The sequence below is a fragment of the Drosophila miranda genome, chromosome XR (genome assembly GCF_003369915.1).
Source record: "Drosophila miranda strain MSH22 chromosome XR, D.miranda_PacBio2.1, whole genome shotgun sequence".
Classification (NCBI taxonomy): Eukaryota; Metazoa; Arthropoda; class Insecta; order Diptera; family Drosophilidae; genus Drosophila; species Drosophila miranda.
In genome coordinates, this window is record NC_046674.1 from 15,174,106 (window position 1) to 15,197,767 (window position 23,662).

The following is a 23,662-nucleotide window of genomic DNA, read 5'->3' on the forward strand; positions in this document are numbered from 1 at the left end:
ATTAGATATTTATCACTTTGTACATTTATTTCATACATTTTTGATCTTTGAACTGATTCAGCTCGTGAACGAAAGAGCACAGCTTCAGCCGGTCTTGTCTTGTACAACACTTATTTCGTTCAGATTTAAATAATTAAAAAAAATGTACTATGTGTTACAATGGATATTCATATTACATCTTAAGCGTTTTAGATCTATAGCTTCGAGCTCTCTGCTTCTGACACATCAGCCTCCTCCGCATCCTCTGAAAGGTAAAGAAAATTAAAGATAGATTAGTGAAAATTCCACAACCAAGGACCGGGCGAAGCTGCTTTGTTCACCTACGCTTGCCACCGGGCAGTCGTCGCATGCGTTCCTGTTCCACAGCGGCAAAGTATTCACTGGCCGCCTGCTCGCAAGCGCTGGCAAAGGGCGCCATGTTGACCTTTCCATTGAGCATAGTTATGTCTGCCTGATCCTGGCCGTGGTTGGCCTTCACCTTCAGCTTGCTCTCCCGCGACTTGGCCTCCAGGATTTTCTCGCGGCGGTTCTCGCGCTCGAACATCTGCACAACAGTTAGAGAATTACAATTTGGTAGATAGATTGGTGCTAGTTGGATCCTACCGCTGTCAACAGGGGCTTGTCGTTCTTGGCCGACATCACCATGTTGTCGGAGACCTCGATAAGGAAGGTGGCGCCCAGCTTGCTGCCACAGCTCACGAACTTTCCATTCTCGTTGGTCCGAACGCAGTAAAGCGGCTCATCGCACACCTTCACAGTCAGAATCGGCTCGTTTTGCTGCTGGAGCAGGTCCCACGTGTCCAGCACGCCGTCCATGCGCGTAATAAAGAACTGCGACACCCTGGAATGGCATGAAGAATAAGGATGGGCACGAGACTAACCTGCTTAGGTCGAAACTCACTTTGTATAGCTCCAGGCTCCATCGGTGAGCATAGAGCTACTGCTCTTGGTCCAGATAATCGAACTCTCGCGGCAGTCCTCCGACCAGATGCGCGCACACCAGTCACCTACCGTGAGAAAGTTCTTCACAAATGCCGGATTCCGGGTGATGGCATACACGGGACCCAAGTGGCACATCATCTGTAGTGCGGAGACTATATAGAGGGAAAACTAAGGGTGCGACGACTCTTCTCGAACTTACCCGTATTTGGATCTTCTCTGTAGGCGTTTTGCCCTTGCGATTGCACGAGAACAACATGCCCATTTCGGTTCCCGCCATGAATCTGGTCGGTATCGTGGTCTCGTACTCTAAAACAGAAATTCCGTAGGAGCGCGACAGGTCCTGTTCGTCGCTCTTGACTGGATCCATCAGCAGCCTGTCGAGTGGCTCGCTGAGCTTCCGCGTGTCCCACCACAACACCTGCCCGTCGGAGCCACCGGAGAAGAACTCGGTTCCGCTCTTCGAGTTGTTCCACAGCACCGAGTTGACCGGATCTCGGTGGCACACCTCACGTTCGCTGATCATGACCGGATGCTTGCCGTGGCGCGTGTCCCAGGCCGCCACCTGTCCATTGTACATGCCACTCACCAGGCTGGTCGGATCCTTCTGGTTGTACTCGAGACACACGCAGGGCACCTTCGGCTCCAGCGTCAGGAATGGCTCATTGGGATTCTCCACCTCCCAAATGTACGAGTTGCACTTCTGCCCGGTCTTGTCGCCCTGAAACTTCATGTCGCAGTGGCTGACAGCCATCTTAATGCCGCCATCAGGAGACCAGGACAAGTGCTTCACCGGCACCTTGATCGGGTTCGGATCGCGGTAAACATTAACCGTGCGAGACTTGCACGGCTCCGGCAGCGGGGCCGGGTCCAAGTTCTCAAAGTAGTTCTCGTATATGTTCACGGCGTTGTTCTGGTGTATATAGTGCTCCATGGGCTTGGTCAGATTCATCACCTGCGTAATGTAGTTCTCGTCCTTCTCGATCTTGCGCTTGTAGCGCACCGTCTGCTCCGGATCGTGCATGTTGATGTCCTTCGGCCAGCCGCCCTCATTGTGTGTTATCCCAGTGCTCTTATACGTGGCCCTCTCCGTATTGGCCACGCTCAGCGATGTCTGGCCCGCATATTGTGTAACCCGGTCGACCGGGTTCTTCAGTATGAAGCTCTTCACCAGTTCGGGATTCGAGTTCTCGCTGAACACCACCTCATCCTTGTCCTCGAACTGTACGCGTGCCCCAAAGGAGCGGCGTTCTTTTTTGAAAATAAAGTCCATTTTTTAACCAAAACTTTTCGATTTTGCAGCCACGACAGATGCTTTGCCTGGTCGGTTCGATATAAAATAAGAACTGATGGGATTCATGGCAACGGATTGTTTGGTCGATAGACCCAATGGTCCTTGGGGCAACTGCCTTTCTGCACAGCTCAGACGAACGAATGCTCAGTTGGATTCAACTCAGCTGTTCCTTTTGTGCAACATTTGCGATTAATATAATGACGAACTTTTAGTATTATTTTCCCAATTTCGAACAGTTTTAGGAACCATTATCCATCCTGTAATCAGGCAGGCAGTTTTTTTTCTTTGATTGGACATTTTCCAATTCAAAAAACTCTCTTGATCCACAGATATTTTAAGACTTTATTTTAAACGTAAAATAAGAGATTTGTTTCCCATAGAAATGGTTGCAAAAAAACATTAGAATGCTAAAACTTTCGTACTTACAGTAGTAATAGTAATAGTAATAGATAATAGGTAATGGGGACCGAACAACACACACATATATTGTACAGGGGGAAGGGTAAGGGGGTAGGGTAGGGGTGCTATGCTATCCTATACACATTCAACATAATACTCATTTCTGTTCTTTCAAGAATTTGAGTGGTGTGTTGTGTTGACTGGGAAACAATTTTCTTCTGCTTTCCCTTAGGGTTTAAGGGAGGGGGGGTTTTCTACACGCTGATCTGACTTTCCATAAACTTACATTTAACTGGCGAGGATCTCTAATATTTATGTATAATATATGTATGTACGTATAGCATTGCTGACGGCATATCGCGTGGAGATTTCTTTTATCGTTTAGGTAGGTGTATTCGTTTCTAGCTTTGCTTCCTTGCAACATCACATGGTTTTTCTCTTCTCTACTTCAAGTCGGAACGAATCGGATTGGGAAACCAGGCTGATTTGATTTGATTGGATTAGATTGGTTGATTGGAACTTATAACAAGATTTAGCACCAAAAGCAGCTGTTAAAAGAAACTACACTTAAACCCTACAATAGATCGATCAAAATTCATACGAAAATGTGTATTTCGCTGGCTTAAAATTAACAGATAGGCGAATTAAACTCGTATTAGTATGCGCGGTTGCGTACTGGTATTTAAAAAAAATAGTCTCTCAATATAGTACTCGATTCTTGCTTCATTCCTTCTTGAAAATATAATCGCTTATGCTCTCGCGTTTGTGGCAGTTCATTTGGCGTGTCGTAAAAAGGTCTATATACCACTTCTCGACCTCAGTATGTTATTTCATATTGATCCTAGATCACAAGATCCTTGCACACTGATCAGATCACACGGGGACTCTCTCCACAAAAATGACTGAAGGGGAGATTCGCGTGTGTCTCTCTTTTTTTTTTTTGTAAGAACTGAACAAGCCGACACTCGAAACGAAGCTGGGGATACTCGTTTACCACAAGTAGTTATAGATTAGGGGATTTCTGTATCACTTTGCTTTCTTCCGCCTCCTCCTCCTCCACCTCCTTCTCCTCCTACTGATCCTTCTCTTTCCAGGGTTAAAACTTTAACACGCACATAAAAACTTTCATACGCAGCCAACAACGCCCACGGTACGGTCGGCCCCTCCATAAAAAAAATATCTCAAGCTATCTCTTACTCTCTCTCCCTTGGTCAGTGTTCCACCGCACCCGATACTGCACCGCACCCCCTTGCAATGCCGCTTACAATGAGAAATAACTTAAGAACTGGGCCGGAGGCACGGGCTGGGACAGCGCCTGCTGACCGCCAGCCTCCTCCAGGCGCTGCTTGTAGTCGGGGCTCTGGTCGACAATGCAGGGATGTCCGTCGGAGGGCCAAAACAGACAGCAGCAGGAGCGGCACAGGGCCAGCACCTCGGCGAACTGGTAGTCGTCGTTGACGCCGTAGGTACGTCGCAGCTGGTGGTAGATCTGCTTCCAGTCTTTCATCTCGCCCATCTGCTTGAACTTGTCCAGGTCCAGGATGGTGTTGATCTGGCGCTGGTTGAAGTGGAAGCGCGTCAGCTCGCGCCAGATGCGCTGCTCCGACACCAGCTTGGCCATGGTGTCCCAGGCCTTGGCGGCCGACTCCAGGTCGCGATGATCGGCAATGCACAGAATGATCTCCCGCACGCACTCCTCCGGCAGCTCGTGCAGCTTGGGCTTGACCTTTGGATCGGGCTGCAAAGATTACAAGTTTAACAAACAGAGTTTGCATGAGAAAACCGTTGCGTCACCTCTCGAATCTCGATCTGGCTGGCCACGCGCTGGATGCGCTTGATCGTGGCCATGTGCTCCTTCCAGAGGTAGGTGCTGCCGAGCGGCTTTCCCCAGCACTTCTGGTTCTCCTGGTTGACGATCTGCTCAAGCTGCAGCGCTAGCCCACGCAGCACATTCGGATGCTGCTGACTATCGTTGACTGCGGAAGAAAAGAGAGACGATTGAGAAGGATCTCACGGATAGTCCGTTTAGTGCTCACCATGCGAGGCCACCTCCTCGACCATCTGGAGCAGCTGCCGCTGCGCACTGCCCGGCAGACTGGCGATGCCCTTGTTGGAGACCAGCAGCAGGAACGCGCAGATGTAGTGGAAACGTTTCCGATCGCGCACCGATCGCTGGAAGTCGAGGCGCTTCACCGCCTCGCTCAGTCCGTTGAAGCCGGCGATCTCCCGGGTGCAACGGATCGTGATGTGGTAGTGGGGTGGCATGCTGGCACCCTCCTCCTCCACCTCCTGGCTGTCGCTGGCCACCACCTGGTAGCTGCTCCCCTCCGAGTTGTGCCTGCAACAAGATAATCCATTGTTCATTGTCAATGCAACATTTCGGAAGTGTCTCCATTTCCATCTCCATGCCCATGTCCCTGTCCCCATGTCTCTGTCCGATGATAACCCGTTTGGCCAGTTGCCGTCGCAGACTTGGATTTGGTGTTGTTTTTTTGGCGGTTTACAGGTGTTAGGCGCTTGTGAACCGCTTTTCAAGAGGCGGAAACAGGCGATGTTTCCCAGCATCTGTGTTCGATTCGATGTTTCGAATCACTTAGCCGGCCCGGTTTTTAAATGTGCACAGCGATTCGGCAAGAGGAAGCCCAGCCGTGTGTCAAGTTTTTAACGAACTTTACTAGTGCTGGGTCGCTTAATTTGCGTGGACTGTATGTACATTCGATTTGGGAGATAATTATATTACATATAGGAGGAAATGAAAGAGATTCCGGCGGCCACACCATTCTCTAACAATCTAACGTTGAAAATTAATCTCTTAAGATTTCTGTAACTAAATATAACTTTGTTTTGGGTACAGTAGGAGCCCTAAGGTTCCATTCTGTGGATATAGCATTGAATGAACTTTATTGTGGGTGTCCGCAGCCATTCCGAAATCGATTCACCCCAAAAAAACATTTCGAATGGGTTCAGTACTGAACGGCCTTGAAATTCAACCATTTGGTGACATTTGAAAGTAGTGCCAAAAAACATGTGATGTGATAAGAACGAATGTAATTGCCAGGCAATTATCGGGGGACGGGGGAGGGGGAAGGGGAGAGGGCGCCTTCAGAGCTTCAATTAGACAAAGTGCAGCTGTGGGAGGACCGTTGAACAGACGGTCAGAGGCAGGCGCACTCACACCATCACGAACTCTGACCCAGTTTGGAGGGAAATCAAAAACAATTTTGTGGCTCCCAAGGACAGGACATGACAGGCCACGACACGTCCTCGTCGGACAGTGGCACCATAAATGGTCAAGGCACATCGATCCACAGCTCAGGTCTAGCGATATGTACATATGTCCTTGTTGAGAGTAAATTATATTCTGCATCAGCTGTGGACAGCAGCTGGAATTAGTAGTCAGTTGGTAATCAGTTGTAATCCACTCCAAGTCCCCTGGGCACAATGCGAAGCATAGCCACGCGAAGATGCGCAAAGTGTGGGAAAAAGTGGGAAGTGGGAAAGTGGGAAAGTGGAAAAGTGCAAAAGGGGGTAGGACAACAGTCAAAGAAAAGACGAAAGTAGAACGAAACTGGCGAAAGCTTTTGGCCCACGCCGAGGGAGTCGAGTGCTGGCTGGCCTGGACCTGGGGTAGGAAGTAGGTCAACGCTTTTATTGGCCACATCACTCACATACGAGTGAGTATGAATATGTCCTAGAAATGTACATACATATGTACACACACACATACAAATGTATGTTTTGGACTTGCTCATGTGTTGCAGTTTTTTCGATTTTCAATATCGCATCATTACGATTCGGGAGCGAGATGTCTGTGATTTTCTTTAAAGGGTTACATTCATGCGCGTCTCTTTGTCTCTTCGAAGATAATATTCGAACCAATTCGGGTTTTAATTCCCCCATTGATTGTCTGATCAACTTGCGCCTATCCAGGAGATACACCAAAAATACTCACATGGAAGGTGATTCGTAAACAAAGAAACGGGAGCCGTGTGCGATTTTTGATTATTTTTTGTTTCGTTCGGGACTGGCAGTAGCACTCGCAGTCGCTGTGTTTAGATAAACGCGCAATTATCTGTGGATTCGTATGCTACCGAGACAATGAAATTGCTGGGCTGTGCAGCCAGCGAGTGACTCCAACTCTACCTCGACATCTGCCCCTGCCGCTGCCGCTGTTTCTGCCTCCGGACCAGCCCACGGGGCACACACCACAGTCCCAAGGCAACAGACCGTGCCACGACGGCTTCGCCGGGCCGTCGACCACGTGATTCGTATAAATCACTCAACGACGTCACAATCAAGCGTTCGTTTACCTTTCTCCAAGCGAATTAAACAAATGAAAATAAGTGCAGCAAAAGCGCAGCAGCAGCAGCTGCAGAAGCTGCAGAAGCAGCAGAAGCAGGGCCCTGACAGGCAAATCGCTTTTGTCTCTATTTTTAAGTTTGTGACCTTTTTCGACATAAATAATTGGGAATGGAGCCGAACAACAGCCAGAGAAGGAGGAACCCTCAGAGCGCCTCAACTTTTGTCTAAATTTAGAAGAATTCGGAGAGATCACAGATCACGGAACACAGAGAGATGCATAGCGAGGCATTGGGAATAGAACGGAAACTTTTCGTTGCAAACTTAGATCATTCTGTGGAACTCTCAATGGAGATTTAGATGTGGTTTCCCCTGTCTAAAGTTTGGGCCCCAAAGTATTGTGGTATACCCATTATGGTCAATATAAGAATGGACATACAGTCTACTTCCTTGTCCCAAGTTCAAGTCCATCGATCATCTATGCATCTACGTATAGCCATACATATATACTCTGAGGTGTATATATACTTAAGACCAATAGCCAGTGATGCCTAAAGTCGATCTGGTCACCCTCACGAGTCTTGAAAAAGTAGAAAAAAACTAACAGAAAACAACAAAAAAAACTAAAGAAAATCGATCGAAATGCGCTCCGATCCGATCCGATGATCTGTCCGCGTGATGTTCAACGAAGAGTGGAGTGAAAGTGGGTCCGAATCGACGGCACGTCCGCGAATGCACTTTGGATTTGCTTTTACAGGCAATTTGGAATTTCTAATTATTATATTTTCAGGCATTATCTAATGGGTTCAGCTCAGTGCCGGGCATTGAGCATTGCATTTTTAATTGGCCAGAAAGAAAGAAAGAAAGAAAGGCGTTGAGTAATGCCCGAGACGAGTGCTTAACACGGTTATGAAACGCTCACGAAAGTTGAGATATCTTTCCCTAAGCAATATAATGAATGGGAATGGTCTAAGGCTTGGAGAAAACGCACTCGCCTTCCGTCTTACGTGAGAGCCATGCTCCACTTCCCACATGCCACCAGGCAATCCAATATCGATGAGCAAACGGGGTCCAGCACGGACGCAATGCGTTCCAAATCCGAGGCCAGCGGCCTGTTGCGCACCAGCCTCGTACCCAAGCATCCACGTAGAAAGAGCACGCGCTGATTAGAGCGTTATGAAACCCAAATTGGATTTGACCTCTCTCCCGAATGTTGCCTCTGTGCCCCACTGTCCGTTGAGATAAGCGTCCGGACGGACGTGAGAAAATAAGACAGAACCCCAAGCAGAAGCAGAAGCAGAACCAGAACCAGAAACCCCCCTTGGAACACAAGCACATGCGGAAAATGTCAGAGATTGGAGTGGATTTTTGACAAGTCATAAAGAACGCATCGAACCCAAAGGGAGGCGGAGATGGGTGAAACTATTTTTGGCACTCACCACTGTGTGTGCTCGTAAATGGGGAAAAGTGGGGAAAAGCGGGGAAAAATGCGGAAACACCGCGACTCAAGATCTTTTCGGTCATATACTGTATACATATTTTCAAGAAACTCGAATGACTTCCAAAATTAGAAACAGAACAAAGGTGAAAAACATGGATGCAGACTTACATTGCAGCTGTATGCGAGTATATGTAGGTACTACATATCATATGTGTACATATATGTATGTATGTATACTTACAACGACGCAGGACTTCATCCAGCCTTGGAAACTCCAATCCCCGAACGGTAGGTAGGCGTGAAAGTCGGTCAAGTTTAGGCTAAAGCGAGAGAGGGTGTGCACCCGAAAGCTCAAGGTTCCGCCTCGCTCTTTCCGCCTCCCCTTCTACTTCTACTTATACTTATACTTTTACCACCCCTCTAATCGATTCATCGTTGAGCGAATAAGTAATGGGTTTTTAAAATAAGAAAAAAAATTACGCATTAGGAGAAAATATTGAACAACCCAGCAGGATGTACTTCTACCCAGCTCTTTCCACTCTACACATCTACTGAATTATATTGTAATGTTGGCAAAACTTTTTGCCCCACTTGCAATTTCCCATTGCCTACGGAGCAAACAATGGCAATCAATCAAATGAGCAATCGATCAACGGTGCCAAAGATACTATACGTACCTTCCAAAGCACCTTCCAGGCCTCGCTGGAGATATCAGCTGCATCTAGTAGCCGGACTTTGGTGGCTTTCACAGTCATCTGGCTGCGAGTATGCACTGAAGGGGCTAAAGAGTAGAGAGTAGATCCACTACTCGTATCATAGGTATAAACGATAGAGAGACATAGCTCGAAGTTTCTCAATTTTCATGGGCATTTACCAACAGAAAACACAACTTTTTGATGTCTACAATAGCTAAGGGGGAAGTGGTTTGCGTTGTTTTGGGCCGCAATAATTATCCGTGGCTTTGCTTTGGGCAACTGTTTCCAATGGCGCGACTGGGCAGTGGACCCAATCAATGCGCACGGGTCTATTAAACCGAATGATTTAAATATTTCGGTATTGAATAGCTCGAACAATGCTACAAATTCGATACATTCGACTGGTAATCTTTCTTTTAGGCCCCTACACGACGCAAGCTTGCACAATTTGCGCGGTACAGTACAATGCGATGGATATACATACTATGTATGAAAATCATAGCTAGCATACAGAGAAATTAGGTTGGAAGGGAATGCGGAAAGACTTCAAAAACATTACTAGACCTACATACGTATGTACATACGGACTTACGTTGACGGTTGTATTGTTTAGACCTTGAGCCACAATTGGTTCAAGGTAGTACTTTATCCGAAGGAAGGCATTGGCAATTTTCACCGATAAGATATATACATCGATGTTCTAGAAGTAGGGCATTGCTAGGACCCCATTTAAAAGTCCTCGTTTACGTGTATGCGCTGTGAAAGCCCACCCAAAGTGATAGTTAGTCAAGGACTGTATTTGTGCTTCTGTGGCCTTGTACTTTACGGATTTCTGCATTCCCATAAAAGTCATTAATTCTCACACTTATTTATTTACAGTGAAATGATACAAGATAAGGTATTGCCCCATTATCAAGCTATAATAATGAAACGTTTACAAATGCAAATAGTCGATTGTGCCGCGTCTGTTTCATAAGTGGAATGTCATCAGTCCCCCCAAATCTATTGTCTAAATCTGGATGGACTTACCTCTTACGTTTGCCTCCGCACTCAAGCACCTTTAGGCGCTCCCAGCCTACGTCGGTCTTCACCCAGGCCTCTCCGGGTGATCGGAAGTCTTTCGAAATGAACGCCATCTCTGCGGGTTCGCTGGGAATCGGTTTCTTTGTTGATTTGATTTATTGGACTGGAAAAGCTATAGCTGCTTTATTGCCTTTCGCGCCTGTGTGTAGATTTGTTTTGTATTCCTAACGTTTAAGCGGACGGCGGTTAACGAAACACGCGTTTTAGTTTGCTGCAAAGTGGAATTTCACAATTTAAAGATTAAAAAAATAAATCACCGCCACAAAATTTTATAAATAGGAAAATTGGTACCCGGGAATATTGAAAAATATTGTTATATTAATTTTCCAACTTCTAGACAAAAGTTACCCCATTAAGGGTATATAAAGCTATCAAAGGTATCAAAAAAGTTACCCCTTCCAGCCTCGCACACCAAGCGTGTAACATAAAAAAAAATCAAAACAAAACAAACGGGAAAAAAGCAAACCAAATAAAGGCAAAGAGAACCAGAGAGCAGGCGAGAGAACGCGACCAGCTGTTGGGTCTTGTCATTGTAGGTGAGGAGGGGGGCGAGAGTGGGGCTGTTGGGCGCTGAAGTGGAGTGTTTTGCTGTTGCTATCTCTGTCTCTGTCCGTGGGTACACAGCTGATTTCTGCAATTACGCGTTTGTTTTGCCTTTGCTTTGTTGTTATTGGGTATGGTATGAGATTTTCAGAGTAGTTTCAAAACACGCAACCACATTTTACTTTCATTTCCGCATTTGAAAATCCATCTTCACGGCTTGCCAACATCCTAGCAGCCTTTTCTATACACGAGTTCAAGCGCACATCACAATATGGAACACATACTTTTAGTTGGGGTAAAAAGAAGAAGTACGCACTTTGAGGCGCAATTACCTCCGACTGCTGCTAATAGCGCTTAATTGCTTTGGTTTGGTTTGCTCTCAATCTGAGATTGCCTAGGCCTCTGCAGCAGTGATGGAGCCCAGCCCCCACTGGCTTGCTATTTGTAAAATAATAGCACTCTACACAACAGATATGACAAGGCCTGGAACGCGTCTGCTGCCTGCCCCACAAATTGTTTCGAACAACTCAGCACGTTTCGCGTTGCACTCGAGTCACCAACAAAAGTGAACTGGCAAGCAGCTCGTTGCACGAAACAGGAGGAAAACTTAATAGCAGCTAGCTCTCGATGTAGTTGTAACGGCTGCGCGGTGAAGAAAATCGTCAGAGTGCGTTGCTGGAAAGCAAGGGTATCATTGTTACCTTGTTGTCAGCTTGGACTGTTCTCCTTCATCTATTTTAAATGTAACATAAATCTCAAACTGTACATAAGATTATTAACTTTAGATCAATCGAAGAATATTATGATTTCGGATTGTGGACTCAGTACGATTAGCCCCATTAACCCATTGTCGACTAGGATTAAAGTATTAAGTGTGTATTAAACACACACAAATATTATGAAACTTGAAGAATTTTAGCGAGCTTCAGGTGAAAGATATCGAGTTTTTTTGTAATAAAAGATGAGGGATAGGATTGGATCTACAAGAAGATCTTACACACACTTAAATGTTTTTGTTTGCGGCTTAGCGCAAGTTGCTCACTAAGGGGGGCTTGGTGGGCTAAGTTTGTTTTTTTTATATCGGTATAATTGCGGTATATTTTGAAAATAAGACAGTACATTTCGGTATATTTCTGAGGGTCCCGACGATATTTGATCGATAGCTGATTAACAGATTTCATAATTTTTTTAGCAGGCAAAAGTGCAAAGAATTTTTTATTCACTTTGAAACGTAAATAATGTCGGCGTCGGAGCAAGAACCTAAGATCAAGTACGGAGAAAACGCACCGAAATTGGATAGGGCGCAGCTGCAGTTCATGAAACTGATCGAGGAGCAGAACCTGGACCGCGTGAAGAAGCTGAAGCGTGTGCGCCGCAACAATTTATTGACTGCCGGCGCCTTGGGACTTTCCGTATTGGCCATCTACGGCTACTCCATATTCTCGGTGCAGCAGGAGAAATTCCTGGACGACTTTGAGGAGCCCAAGAAGGTCAACACCAACTAAAAGTCGCCTCCAGTTATTGTTAAATATTTAGTCTTAAGCGTTTTGTTTCATTTTACACACACACACACAGATAAACCCTTAAAATCGTTGCACAACAATGTAAGTAGCATACATCACGCCAGGCAGTGCGATCAGTCTCCAACTAATTTTTGTTCTCTTGAAGATGTCACAGGTCACGGCACGCGTGTTGAACAGTGGCATGCGGCTGCCCCCGCTGCCCACTATCCGCGAGCTGGTGAAGCTTTACAAGCTGCAGGCCATGAAGCAGCTCAGTCAGAACTTTCTCATGGACGAGCGACTCACAGACAAGATCGTGAAGTCCGCGGGACGCATTGATCCCCGCGACATTGTGCTGGAGGTCGGACCCGGGCCTGGCGGCATCACTCGCTCTATACTACGTCGACAGCCCCAACGGCTGATTCTGGTTGAGAAGGATCGGCGATTTGGCGAGACTCTGCAGCTGCTGCGCGAATGTGCCAGCCCGCTCGACATGCAGGTGGACATCTACTACGACGACATTCTACGCTTCAACATCGAACAGCATATTCCGGACATGACGCAGCGCATTCATCTGATCGGTAACCTGCCGTTTTCGATCTCCACGCGTCTTCTAATCAATTGGTACGCGGACTTGGCGGCGCGCCGAGGTGCGTTTCGCCGCAACGACACCTGCATGACGCTCACCTTTCAGAAGGAGGTGGCCGAACGGATCTGCGCCCCAGTGGGGAGCGAGCAGCGTTGTCGGCTCTCGGTAATGTCCCAAATCTGGACGGAGCCGGTGATGAAGTTCATAATACCGGGTAAGGCGTTCGTTCCCAAGCCACAAGTGGACGTTGGCGTGGTCAAGCTCATACCACTGAAGCAGCCCAAGACCCAGCTGCCTTTTTCCCTTGTGGAACGCGTCGTGCGTCACATCTTTAGCATGCGCCAGAAGTACTGTCGCCGTGGCTACGGAACTCTGCTTCCGCCTGATGGCCGCGAAGAGACCACACAAACGCTCTTCCAGCGAGCCGATGTCCGGGATACGCTGCGTTCCTTTGAGCTGTCCGTACCCCAGTGCTTGCGCCTGGCCGACGCCTACGCCGAATACATAAAAAAACATCCCGAAGTGGAAGCCTACGACTACAGAGGACCAAAGAATCCGGACGTCTCTGGTGCGGCTGCAGCTTCTTCCTGAGACAACGATTTCACGCCTGTTTATAATATTGTAAAATGTATTTAATTAGTTGAGTAAACACAAGACCACAAAAATGTGAGTAATACAAAAGTTGTACAAAAAATGGGGACAGAATGTGGCTAGACGAGATTCGAGCTCTACTTGAACTATCGTTGATTGGAGTAAGGCACTTTGGTACCAACTACGTAGCACAGTCGAGGCACTAGCGGCCGAACAGTAGCGTTATGGCCATGGCTAGTAGGCCCAGGGCAGCGGATTTTTGCAGACCACTGGCGCCGTTGCAGCGATGGTCGAGGAAGCAGAAGCAGAACGTTGTATCTGGGAAGTAGTCCCGCTTGACGTCATGCTCCTTGATTGTGTGGTTGACGTAGTGGGCCAATCGCACATCCTTTGCCGCTGTACGGCAGCCTTCGTATTTGTCGGCGGGAATGTCTGTTCGGAAGCTGAGGGCACTTAGGCAGTCACGTGTTATCGTTTCCTTCGCTGAAATCGAAGAAAAGCCACATAAATAAGAACCTCCTGTCGAGCCTTAGACCCACTTACAGCCGCGGCGTTCCGTCACTTTAACGCAGATATCGTTGGGCTCCGGGCACTGCTCGCCAAGGAAGCCAATTCCACGCCAGTGGAACTTTTCGGCGCAGCCGGGCGTGGCAGAGGTGCAGCGGTAGCACCAAATGGCATCACCTGTCAACAAACAACATTATTAGATCAACTCTGAGCTGGGCTTGGCTTATGCTCATGTTATTCAGAAGTGTACAGACCTTCGTGAATCAATACTGCTACTAGCAGCAGTGCAATGAGAGTCGGGTATGCGTGCATTGTTTCTTCTTTTTAAGATGTTTAACAGCTTTTTTATTTGCAGAAATTCCAAAACAACAAGTAGCAACGCCCAATAGAGATGGTGCGTTTTTTTTTCTATATGTAGAAAAAACTCTACACGGTTACTACACGTTTGCTACATAATGCAAGGAAAAAGAGGGTATGGACAACAGGCAAAACGGCCAGAAATGCAACACATGCAAGGTAAAGTCCGCCCTTTTGCTTAATATACCTTGAAGACAGACGGCCGATTTTGTATTGACAAAAGTGTTTTTAAGGTCATTCGAATGAAAACCGACTATATCGATATTATAATTTATTAATTTTATGCACGGTATTAATTTTTTTTATATATTAGGGGATAAAAAACATGTTGATGGAGCATTAAAATATATACATTGATGTATACACATACACAGACATGATCTTACAGTTTGCAATATATGCCCATAGATATAGCAGAAACAGTCGAATGGAAAAATTCCGTTTGGCCCACTGTGCATCACCGATAGCTTAATGTGGCGACAGGTGGCGCTACCCGTCTACAGGTACGAATGAAGTCCATTGATTTAAAATACCCTATTTATATGTTTAAATGTTCAGTTTGTTGTTTTGTTTGTCTAACTCTGGTTGCAATACCTCTGTGATGGGCTGCTATGTACTCCATGTACATATGTACATATGTACTTCAAACTACTCCAAAAAAAGCTTTGTAACGAATACGCAATGACTTTTTCTGCTGTTTTTAAGGCATTTCGAGTACAACAATATCTAATATTTGAGTCATCTGTTCAAGATTATTTCAAATGTTCATTGTGCAGATGTTCCTCCATAGAAATCAAGAGTATCTAACGTTAGAGCGAAAGAGCGAAAAGAGGGAAACCCACGAAAAAGAGAGAGAACAAGTATTCGATTTTGTATGTAGTGCCCGAAACGACATAGACAACTATCGTTAGAGCTTATCGATAGGACACTCATCAATGTATCGCTGACACCTCTGTCAACAGCTGGCAGTTAACAACAATTATTTCGTACTATTATTAAAATTTTCATTCAACAACCTTGCAGTCGAAATGGACGAACAAGAAAAGCTGTATGAGGAAGCACAAAAGAAAGTCGTATTGGGTGAAAAACTGAAGCAGGCCTTAGTTGACTTCGAGGACTTGCCCGGAGTTTCGAAAGTGCAGCGAAAAATACAGCAGGAGCTTAAATTCTTGAACAAGGTTTGAAATGACGGCTATCCTCGTCGAACAATCCACTAAATTACACGTTTCCGTTTAGGTGATTAGCACGCAATCAGTGAGGGATCACCATATAACCAGCAGCAACTTTGTTTACTATGAATTTCTCATTAAAACCCTGCAAACGCAACAAGGAGTCGTCGATATAAACGCTGTATTTCGTCTGGAATCTCGAGACAGTCCCTTGCGCGTTGACATTGTGGCCAATAATGGTCTGAAATGGGTCAAAGTAATAGCGAGAAATTCCAAATCCGTGGAAGATGCAGCCAAGGGGTGTGTCAGCATTGGTGCACGAAGTGTTATAGATCAGGCGGAGGATTATCTGGAAGCGAGTTCGCTGCATTTCTGCATGTTCCAACGTCCCAAGGTAAAGAATTGCATAATCATCAAATGGTGGAATACAAAAAATTCCATTTCAGATTGTTTTTTACTTTTCGAACAAAATTGAAGACTCGCTCCATGAAGAGCTGCTTGAAATGGGCGTGCAGACAGCATCCTTGGAGGCACCCGACAGTGATGAGGACCAATATGCAACCGCGTCCAATGAGCTGAATGTGGATGTCACCACCATGCTAGCATATGTCAGCGCCCTCACCAATGGCCACTCCCATTGGGTGTTCAAGGAACCATTGCTCACCGAACAGGCCGAACGGGAACGAGCATCGCCCCTGAAGCCACAGCTTGAGAAGATTCTTCAGGGAAAACGGCTGGTCTGCTGCCAACTAGCCTACGATGCCTTTCAGAATATCTTGACGATCGTAGGCGGACCCGGCGAACGAGAACGGGCCGCCGATTTCTTAAAAAGAATTACAGTCTATCCCGATGTAGAAAAAATACCCGAAGAGTTCTCCACCATACGATTTACTGCCAATGTGAATGAGAGAAGTCTGAAGATCTTTAGCTTTGGCATGGCCCGGCAAATTTTTACTGTAACCTCTAATAAGGCTTTTGTTCGATCAGCCAAGATGCAGGTGAGAATATATTTTTGCGCATTTTTAATTTGTGTCTATAAATTTACGAAACTTTTTATTTCCAGGGAACGAACGTGCCCGTTTTTGTACATGCTTCAGTTGCACTTACCGAAGGTAAACAGGCAGCCGGAAAACCACTTTGAGTGAAATAAATTAAATTTTTATATACGATACTCGTAGAGTTTAGGGATATATTAGTTTTGTGGTGGATGTGGATGTGTATAACACCTAGAAGTACCTACCCCATATATTATATACTCATGATCAGCTATAGAGTATGATCATATTTACCTGGACACCATTTAGAGTGGCTACTCACCCCTTCCATTCTCTTTCTTTCTCACACTTCTGACCATGCAGTTTATAACGGTTGCTGTTGTTGTGAGAAGAGAGTGAGATGGATGTAGTGGTAAAATGGAAACGTATCAAATATTTTAGAATTCTAATAATATGGGTCATTATGTGGAGTAAGGTAGTATTATAACATAACTAGTGGCTGTGATTCGTCTTGACAAGGGCGAGCAAAATGGAGATGGTTCGCGGAGAAATCAGCATCAAAAAGAAAGAGAGCATGCGGCAGTCATCGGCTCCGATACCAATTCCGGAGCTTACGTATAATTACTTATAAAATATATAGAACAAGTCACATAAATAGGCGGCTCAAGAAAAAAATGTATCTGCAGAATACACTCTCTCAAATTTAAAAAGCGTTTCAGTTAAATTATATTTCTACTTTCTAGACTATATTTTGCCTATAATAAATAGATTTAATATCATTTTTCAGTCTAGCAAAGCTGAAACACACATAATATATAAAAATATGCCTGAAACTTATAAGTTAATATTAAGCTGTTATTTGAAAGACTTATATATAAGGAACACTCACTTAAATTTACTAGATCCAAGCAGCAATTTTAATTTCGTAGAGTTCCAAAAAATGAATTTGGGCATTAATGTATGCCTCGAAGTGTCAAAATTAGAAAGAAATGAAAAATATGCATTTTTCCAAAGAGCACAGTCATTTTTGATCGAGTTGAGTATACAATTAAAGGTTGCCTTTTAACGAGAAGGTTTTTAAACTTCTCTCATTCCTAAACCCTGAAGACATAGTCAATGGCCAATTTGCATGACCTGTATAAAAGATTTCCTCAACTTATTAATGATCCGCAGGGAATCGATAGTGAATTTGTCCTCTTAAAAAATGATGAGGTTCTTTAGTTTATTAAAAACACACAAAAGTCCTGGCCATTTCTGGTATACATTGGGACAAATAAAAGATTTCAACAATGAATTAAAATATGACAAAATTTCAAAATTTGCACAAGTACTGCTTATATTGCCAGTTTCGAATACATCATGTGAAAGAATTTTTTCCGAAGTGAACTTAATAAAAACAAATACAAGAAATAGATTTAAGAATATAAATGTTTAAAATCTTTTATATGTGAGACAAGGTCTAAGGAAGAACAACGGTTGCGAGAATTTTGAACCGAACACTGAAATGCTGTTAAAAAATCCCAGCGACATCGTTAGTGTCGATAGTGATGTTAGTTATTAGTATATTATTAAGACTTAAGTTTATTAAATGAAATGAATGAAACAATTATTTCGAATAGGCCAATCAAGTAGGAAATTGATTCATCAATCGTATAAAATTATGTGGGCATGGCAAAATGTTCTATATAGCTAGTAATATTCTACGGAATATCAAAAACGAGGAATATGTAAAATAGAACTTGAATTCGTCAGTATATTTACGGTATATTTTTCAAATGAGACGGTATATTTAGGTATATTTCTGAGTGTGAGACCGTATACCTTATCGATAAATCCGCGGTCACACTGTAAAAAACATAAACAAAAGAGAAAACATGGATTGTGCACCACTGAATTTGGTAATTGATAAAAGAAATGTTAATCTATACAAAAACTCAATCGACTTGACTACCCGTTTTATAGGCGCATTTCCATGAACGGCGCTCCGAGCGCTTTATGCGAAATCATCGCTATGAAGACGCTACTAAGGCTTTGGAAACGTCGCTAATCTACATGCAGGACGCTCATAAGAGAGTCGCCCTGCCCAAATCGAAGGAAGTGCTTGACACCCTGACCCTCGACTTTCAACGGAAACTGCGGCAGATTGAAATGCGGAAAACGCAGCACGGGCTGACTAAAGTCAAGGATTTTGTGCCACTAAAAGAGGCCAGCCCAATGCTGCCTCTGCGGCAGGAAAACAGCGGCGGCGGCTCGTCTTCAGCCCAATCGGTGGCAAAGGCTATTGACAGGACAGTGCAGGAATTCGATGCCAAGTTCACTTCAACGGTAACAACAAAATCTTCAACCGGAGATTGTGAGCCCCAAACGGACATGTTGTCCAGGAGTGATCCCCAGGGATCCGGACTTGAAGATCAGTGTCGGAGCAGTCTTGAGCGATGCGAGGATCTGGATATGCCCTCATTGGCACCCCTAGAGCTGCCCTCGTTCGATTACAGCATGTTTAGCAGCTCCTCGGCTCCATCGTTGGCCAGTTACGCCGGCATGGCCGAGAGTTTTCAGAAACAGATTAAATTTTGTGATTAAAATAGTATTAATTTTTAATTTACTACATGCTAGAGCTTTTATTTGGCCATCAATCCCTTTAACAGGTCATCCATGTCCGTCTCAGTCTCCACGTCCTTCAGCAGAAGCAGCACCTGGGCCTCCATCTCGCAGAGAATGGGTGGTTTCAGGTACGTGATGATCAGGGTATTGAACTGATGATGCACAGAGATGTTGGACTGTGCAGGTGGAGTGCCACAGCGGTCCAATTCAGGTACTGGAATCACCTTGTAGTACTTCTTATTGGTAGTGCGTACAATAATGGAGTGCTGCTCGGGGCTAGCGCTGACATTGTACACATTCAGGGGATAGGGCATGTTGCGGATGCGCCATTCGATGTTCTTCTTGGTCACCCGCTTTGTCAGCAGGGGGGCGGTGTTGCTCTCGCGCAGCATGAAGTCGTCATCAGGCGTGTTAGCTGCATCTCCTCCTCCAGCTCCGTTGGTTGTGTTGCCAGACCAATTCATCTGCCGGGGCTCCTCGCCCAACTCAATTTCCCACTCGGGCTGTCCCATCAGTTGCTTGCACTTGCGCCAGGCTCGACGCAGCACGACGCCGGTGTCTAAATTGTAGTCCTCGGCCATTTGTTGGCCGTCTGGAAACTTGTAGAGCACCTTGCGCAGTCGGCCGCTGATCATCGAGTTCTTCTCAGCCGACGTCAAGTAGTTTAGCCAATTCTGGTAAGACATCTTTGCGGTGAGCAGATGTGTTGCTATTGTTTGTGACTACGAATATAATAATAATGATACAAGTAAATTTGATCGATGGCGCAAAGTTAAAAGCACATTTGCCCCTGGCAACCCAGCTGTCACAAGGGCCAGAGTTGTCAAAGTTGGCAACGAAAACATTACAATTGTATGTAGGTTGCTTCTCCAGTGAATAATACAAAATAAACATATTATTAATATTAAATTAAAATCTCAATTTAATATAATAATACAGTCACGGTTGCCACACTTGTCGATTTTTGGCCATAAGTGACTCATTGACTTGTTGGCTTTTTATTGAAATTGGCGGGTTTTTTCCTATGGTTGTATTCCACTAGGCTTGAGACCACACGGAGACCTTATGGGAAAAGAAGGCAGTGTGAGGTAGAGAAATATATGAATGCATAAACTTTGAATTAATAAAGATATCATTTTCAGATTTATTAATGAATTTGGTCGAATTTGATTTTTAAATTTTCATTTGGCGATTTTGTGAGCAGAATCACAATCCCGCTAAAAGTAGCCTTTTTTGCCCCACATAGAGGCATTTTTATACACAAAAAGCAGAGTTGACGTGGCCGCTGAAGTGACAGCATTAAAAATACATATTTCATCACTGCGATATATTTTATTTGTTGCTATTTAAAGTAAGTCCCTGCTCGGTACTCCGTCTGTCGTTTAAAAATAGCCGCACACAAAGAACGCTCGCGGAACGTGCATATTGGACACTAATCTAAGGAAAATTTTTTTGCAGACGTACTCGAAAAATCGAAATCATCGAAACCGACCAGTTCTAAAGTTTAACTTTGTCGTGTCCAGAAATTTGCATTAAGAAAAAATGAGTTTGGTCTGGACTTTGATCGCCGGCTTTCTCTATGCAGAGATTGCATTGGTCTTGCTACTGGTGCTGCCCGTGGCCAGCCCCTACAGATGGAATCGCTTCTTCAAGTCCAAATTCCTGGCCTTGCTTGCACAGCAGGCGCACATCTACTTCTTCTTAATTATGGGTGTGTTGGTCTTGTTCTTGCTGGAGGCCATTCGTGAGATGCGCAAGTACTCGAATTATGAGCAGTCCGGCGAGGTGCACCTGAACGTGGAGATGCAGCACAGCATGCGCCTATTCCGTGCCCAGCGCAACTTTTACATCTCTGGCTTTGCGATTTTCCTGGTTCTGGTCATTCGCCGCTTGGTTACACTGGTGTCAGCCCAGGCCAATCTGTTGGCCCAGAGCGAGGCCTCGATGAAGCAGGCCCAGAGCGCCACGGCTGCGGCTCGTTCCCTGATGGAGGATAAGAAGACCGAGAAGGCTAAGGAGGCTGGTGAGGACACCACACTGAATGAGGTAAGTTGTTTACTTTTTGGTCGGCATCTTGCACCGTCCCCCTCCAGGTCTGGCATGTTTAGAGAGCTTGGACAAAAAAACCTAACACCTATAACTTTGGAGTTTCTTTGGCTACTACCAGCTGTAATAAATGGCAATGCTACCCACTGACAGTACTCCCACACACAAAAGTTGGGCCCTGCACGCCTCGAAAAGCGACTCGAAAGTACATAAACTCTTGTAAACTCTTTAAACAGTTGTCCAGCCTACGGAGACGTGTGCAAGGACTCACGGCCAGAGTATCCTAAGTATCCTTAGCCACACCCAGACATTCCCCACAAATCCCCACCCAAACAAAAACACACACAACAAACACTCAACTTGACAACAATCGTCTTACAGCTCAACAAGCTGCGCGAGCGCGTCCAGGAGCTGACTTCCGAATTGAACCGCGAGAAGAAGGACAAGGAGGCTGTCAAGTCGCAGGCCGAGAGCATCAACCGTGAATACGACCGCCTTACCGAAGAGTACAGCAAGCTGGAGAAGCGCATCACCATCGGTGGTGGAACCACCACTGGCAGCAAGGATGATTGAGCACTCGGCAAGGCGGGGGCACCCGAGCCCAATACTTTAATACCGATAAGACTTATAAACGGCGGTGGGGCACAGCGACAGCAAAAACACACATTTAACAAAAGATTATTACCGATTAGAAATCGAAAAGGCACACACATTTTAATGTTAATTCTCATATATATATATAAACCACACCGCACCCATTGATAAAGGTTTATTGATGCGTGTTGAGAATTCTTTATGTTCTGTATGCCTGAAATTTTTTGCTTTCTACTCGATGCATTAACTTGTATATCTTAAGTTTTGTTTTGCCACAGGAAATCACACTAATCACATGAACCGTGGCTAATAAAAGAACAACCATAAAACGTGTACTTCTGATCCCGTTCGATTGAATTGATGATTCATGATTTCAGCGCCAGCCAGCTGATAGTCCACATCATTCGAATACAATGACGTCAGGGGCAACCTGTTTATTCACTGACAAGGCGATCTGATTATCGCATTTCATCCATACAAGTAGATAAAGAAACAGATGTGTAACATAAGATAATACAAAAGAATGCCATAGTGAGGTCAACTACCACCAGAAACTGACAGAGAAACTTGGCGTTTCCGCATGCACATAGTGCCACCATTTGGGTGGCATATACAAGCAGTCGCCTGGCTGAAGAAGCAGTTTATAGAAGCGCACCCTCTCCAGCAGGGGATACGTCTTGAAGTCTAGCTCCGCGGCATTTATTTGCGATGTGTTGCCGAGAAATTCGCTTTCGTGCGGATACAGATTATCCGTGTCTTTGGGGGCTGCCAGTATAATCTTCTTCGATCCAAACACCTGGCAGAGTAAATTGTGCTTGGGATCATAGTGCATGGGTGATATGGTTCCGGCTGGTCCCAGCCAGGCCTTGATGTCCACAGCTGCTGCCGTCTCCTCCGCACCGCTCACAGTGCAATAATCGGGCACACAGATATCGGCTTTCAGGGCTGGTATCTGGGCAAAGAGCTCGTGCTGGGCAAGATACTCAATTTCCCGACGTCCGTCTCCACGTTGGTCAACAACAAATTGCCTACGCAGAAAGTCGCGTATTTTGACTAGCTGCTGGGACCACTCGTCGCTGGCATAGTTGGAGCCAATCTCTATGGGAACTGTGCGATTGCCCGCCACATTGAGGAGGTAGTTCAAGTCCCGCCACTTGTCCACTGCTGGCCAGTGCTTAATGGTGTTCAGCAGAAGCGTGGGCTGCTGCGGCTGGAAACATTTCGTTTTAAACTCATTCAATCCAGGAGCATCTAGCTGGGGTATATCACAGGGGCTCGAAACTCTCAGCACAGCCGGCAAAATGGGCAATGGCTCTGTAGGCTCCTCTTGGCCTTTATCCAAGTACTCCATTAGAGCTGCTTTGAGGTCGCTCCAGTCATCTGTGCAGCCGAGCAGCTGGGCTTCGTCCAGTATGCCACTGCATTGTTCCTTTTGCCTTGGATTTGAGCTTTCCATAAGTAGGAAGAATATCTGAAAATGACGCCATTAGTCAACAAGTAAAGTCGAAAACACGTCTCACCTTAAAGAAACATGCAATAGCATAGATTTTCCGTATCGTCAGAGGAACATTGCTGAAATGGCCGGTGTGTATGCGCTCCCAGTTTCTGTCCACCAGGGCACATATCAGATATCGAATTTCCTCATCCTCGCCAGCGGTACCCTTGGACTTAATCCTCTCCAAGAAGTCCGTTGCTTTTTTGAGTATATAACGAGCTTCAACTTCATTTTGAAGCAGATCTTTTAAGTCGACAAAGCGCGGAAACAGCTCCAAGAGCGATGCTTCCATAGTGTTGGACAGTGCTCGATTTTAACAATCTTAATGGTCGTATTCCACTACATTCCCTAAGAACATTATGTGAAAGCATGTAGCGAGAGAAAGAGGTAGAAAGGCTCTGTATATGCTCTTGCGGTATATAAATGAACCACCAAACTAACACAGATTTATTGCCGGTTACCACTGGTTTATAAACTAGACTCTAAATATTTAAGTAAATAAACAATCTTAACAGCACTG

General features: G+C 45.3%; 10 protein-coding genes across 15 annotated transcripts; 5 read left to right on the forward strand and 5 right to left on the reverse strand.

The window, feature by feature from the left end:
• Nucleotides 1–6: 6 nt before the first annotated feature.
• LOC108152503 (dynein intermediate chain 3, ciliary) lies at nt 7–3,429 on the reverse strand. The gene is made up of 5 exons (XM_017281886.2): nt 1,142–3,429; nt 902–1,080; nt 604–841; nt 321–544; nt 7–244 (listed from the first exon to the last, which is right to left on the reverse strand). Exons 1-5 carry the CDS (start codon nt 2,210–2,212, stop codon nt 226–228), a joined length of 1,731 nt encoding a protein of 576 aa, XP_017137375.1. The 5' UTR covers nt 2,213–3,429; the 3' UTR covers nt 7–225.
• A 133-nt stretch (nt 3,430–3,562) lies between these two features.
• LOC108152506 (F-box only protein 32) lies at nt 3,563–11,514 on the reverse strand. 4 transcript variants are annotated; one of them, XM_017281893.2, is made up of 5 exons: nt 11,395–11,514; nt 10,097–10,361; nt 4,669–4,970; nt 4,427–4,608; nt 3,563–4,370 (listed from the first exon to the last, which is right to left on the reverse strand). In XM_017281893.2, exons 2-5 carry the CDS (start codon nt 10,201–10,203, stop codon nt 3,894–3,896), a joined length of 1,068 nt encoding a protein of 355 aa, XP_017137382.1. In that variant the 5' UTR covers nt 10,204–10,361; nt 11,395–11,514; the 3' UTR covers nt 3,563–3,893. The 4 variants fall into 4 exon arrangements, with proteins under 4 accessions (XP_017137382.1, XP_017137379.1, XP_017137381.1 ...); XM_017281890.2 differs by lacking the exon at nt 11,395–11,514 and adding an exon at nt 11,026–11,283; XM_017281892.2 differs by lacking the exon at nt 11,395–11,514 and adding an exon at nt 11,010–11,283.
• Nucleotides 11,515–11,843: 329 nt separating this feature from the next.
• LOC108153124 (cytochrome c oxidase assembly factor 3, mitochondrial) lies at nt 11,844–12,219 on the forward strand. The gene has a single exon (XM_017282913.2). It carries the CDS (start codon nt 11,932–11,934, stop codon nt 12,196–12,198), a length of 267 nt encoding a protein of 88 aa, XP_017138402.1. The 5' UTR covers nt 11,844–11,931; the 3' UTR covers nt 12,199–12,219.
• LOC108153122 (dimethyladenosine transferase 1, mitochondrial) lies at nt 12,210–13,465 on the forward strand. The gene is made up of 2 exons (XM_017282910.2): nt 12,210–12,297; nt 12,362–13,465. Exon 2 carries the CDS (start codon nt 12,362–12,364, stop codon nt 13,373–13,375), a length of 1,014 nt encoding a protein of 337 aa, XP_017138399.1. The 5' UTR covers nt 12,210–12,297; the 3' UTR covers nt 13,376–13,465.
• Nucleotides 13,395–14,290, reverse strand: LOC108153123. The gene is made up of 3 exons (XM_017282911.2): nt 14,137–14,290; nt 13,919–14,059; nt 13,395–13,858 (listed from the first exon to the last, which is right to left on the reverse strand). Exons 1-3 carry the CDS (start codon nt 14,192–14,194, stop codon nt 13,578–13,580), a joined length of 480 nt encoding a protein of 159 aa, XP_017138400.1. The 5' UTR covers nt 14,195–14,290; the 3' UTR covers nt 13,395–13,577.
• Nucleotides 14,291–15,176: 886 nt separating this feature from the next.
• LOC108153399 (UPF0415 protein C7orf25 homolog) lies at nt 15,177–17,418 on the forward strand. Its single transcript, XM_017283389.2, has 4 exons — nt 15,177–15,417; nt 15,476–15,802; nt 15,855–16,406; nt 16,472–17,418. Exons 1-4 carry the CDS (start codon nt 15,268–15,270, stop codon nt 16,547–16,549), a joined length of 1,107 nt encoding a protein of 368 aa, XP_017138878.1. The 5' UTR covers nt 15,177–15,267; the 3' UTR covers nt 16,550–17,418.
• A 799-nt stretch (nt 17,419–18,217) lies between these two features.
• On the forward strand, nt 18,218–19,011 carry LOC108151797. The gene is made up of 2 exons (XM_017280647.2): nt 18,218–18,301; nt 18,366–19,011. Exons 1-2 carry the CDS (start codon nt 18,278–18,280, stop codon nt 18,984–18,986), a joined length of 645 nt encoding a protein of 214 aa, XP_017136136.1. The 5' UTR covers nt 18,218–18,277; the 3' UTR covers nt 18,987–19,011.
• Nucleotides 18,983–19,824, reverse strand: LOC108151796 (protein DPCD). The gene has a single exon (XM_017280646.2). The coding sequence runs from the start codon at nt 19,691–19,693 to the stop codon at nt 19,025–19,027; it is 669 nt and encodes a 222-aa protein (XP_017136135.1). The 5' UTR covers nt 19,694–19,824; the 3' UTR covers nt 18,983–19,024.
• A 428-nt stretch (nt 19,825–20,252) lies between these two features.
• Nucleotides 20,253–21,982, forward strand: LOC108151795 (B-cell receptor-associated protein 31). 3 transcript variants are annotated; one of them, XM_033386323.1, is made up of 3 exons: nt 20,253–20,358; nt 20,466–21,053; nt 21,290–21,355. In XM_033386323.1, exons 2-3 carry the CDS (start codon nt 20,550–20,552, stop codon nt 21,338–21,340), a joined length of 555 nt encoding a protein of 184 aa, XP_033242214.1. In that variant the 5' UTR covers nt 20,253–20,358; nt 20,466–20,549; the 3' UTR covers nt 21,341–21,355. The 3 variants fall into 3 exon arrangements, with proteins under 3 accessions (XP_033242214.1, XP_017136134.1, XP_017136133.1); XM_017280645.2 differs by lacking the exon at nt 21,290–21,355 and adding an exon at nt 21,435–21,982 and having other exon boundaries at nt 20,257–20,358; XM_017280644.2 differs by lacking the exons at nt 20,253–20,358; nt 21,290–21,355 and adding an exon at nt 21,435–21,982 and having other exon boundaries at nt 20,385–21,053.
• On the reverse strand, nt 20,466–23,617 carry LOC108151792 (bifunctional peptidase and arginyl-hydroxylase JMJD5). Its single transcript, XM_017280640.2, has 2 exons — nt 23,168–23,617; nt 20,466–23,118 (listed from the first exon to the last, which is right to left on the reverse strand). Exons 1-2 carry the CDS (start codon nt 23,432–23,434, stop codon nt 22,189–22,191), a joined length of 1,197 nt encoding a protein of 398 aa, XP_017136129.1. The 5' UTR covers nt 23,435–23,617; the 3' UTR covers nt 20,466–22,188.
• Between the last annotated feature and the right edge of the window lie 45 nt (nt 23,618–23,662).

Coding starts and splice junctions, on each gene's coding strand:
- LOC108152506 (XM_017281893.2), bottom strand. CDS start 10,203: ATGGCGTTCATTTCGAAAGACTTCCGATCACCCGGAGAGGCCTGGGTG. Junction 4,971..10,096: donor TGCGGAGGCAAACGTAAGAG/GTAAGTCCATCC, acceptor ATCTTGTTGCAG/GCACAACTCGGAGGGGAGCA. Junction 4,609..4,668: donor CGAGGAGGTGGCCTCGCATG/GTGAGCACTAAA, acceptor TTTCTTCCGCAG/TCAACGATAGTCAGCAGCAT.
- LOC108153122 (XM_017282910.2), top strand. CDS start 12,362: ATGTCACAGGTCACGGCACGCGTGTTGAACAGTGGCATGCGGCTGCCC.
- LOC108153399 (XM_017283389.2), top strand. CDS start 15,268: ATGGACGAACAAGAAAAGCTGTATGAGGAAGCACAAAAGAAAGTCGTA. Junction 15,418..15,475: donor AGCTTAAATTCTTGAACAAG/GTTTGAAATGAC, acceptor GTTTCCGTTTAG/GTGATTAGCACGCAATCAGT. Junction 16,407..16,471: donor TTCGATCAGCCAAGATGCAG/GTGAGAATATAT, acceptor TTTTATTTCCAG/GGAACGAACGTGCCCGTTTT.
- LOC108151797 (XM_017280647.2), top strand. CDS start 18,278: ATGGATTGTGCACCACTGAATTTG. Junction 18,302..18,365: donor ATTGTGCACCACTGAATTTG/GTAATTGATAAA, acceptor CCCGTTTTATAG/GCGCATTTCCATGAACGGCG.
- LOC108152503 (XM_017281886.2), bottom strand. CDS start 2,212: ATGGACTTTATTTTCAAAAAAGAACGCCGCTCCTTTGGGGCACGCGTA. Junction 1,081..1,141: donor CAGAGAAGATCCAAATACGG/GTAAGTTCGAGA, acceptor TCCGCACTACAG/ATGATGTGCCACTTGGGTCC. Junction 545..603: donor ACAAGCCCCTGTTGACAGCG/GTAGGATCCAAC, acceptor ACTGTTGTGCAG/ATGTTCGAGCGCGAGAACCG.
- LOC108151795 (XM_017280645.2), top strand. CDS start 20,550: ATGAGTTTGGTCTGGACTTTGATCGCCGGCTTTCTCTATGCAGAGATT. Junction 21,054..21,434: donor AGGACACCACACTGAATGAG/GTAAGTTGTTTA, acceptor ATCGTCTTACAG/CTCAACAAGCTGCGCGAGCG.
- LOC108151792 (XM_017280640.2), bottom strand. CDS start 23,434: ATGGAAGCATCGCTCTTGGAGCTGTTTCCGCGCTTTGTCGACTTAAAA. Junction 23,119..23,167: donor CTATTGCATGTTTCTTTAAG/GTGAGACGTGTT, acceptor CGTCATTTTCAG/ATATTCTTCCTACTTATGGA.
- LOC108153123 (XM_017282911.2), bottom strand. CDS start 14,194: ATGCACGCATACCCGACTCTCATTGCACTGCTGCTAGTAGCAGTATTG. Junction 14,060..14,136: donor AGCAGTATTGATTCACGAAG/GTCTGTACACTT, acceptor GTTTGTTGACAG/GTGATGCCATTTGGTGCTAC. Junction 13,859..13,918: donor AGTGACGGAACGCCGCGGCT/GTAAGTGGGTCT, acceptor CTTCGATTTCAG/CGAAGGAAACGATAACACGT.
- LOC108153124 (XM_017282913.2), top strand. CDS start 11,932: ATGTCGGCGTCGGAGCAAGAACCTAAGATCAAGTACGGAGAAAACGCA.
- LOC108151796 (XM_017280646.2), bottom strand. CDS start 19,693: ATGTCTTACCAGAATTGGCTAAACTACTTGACGTCGGCTGAGAAGAAC.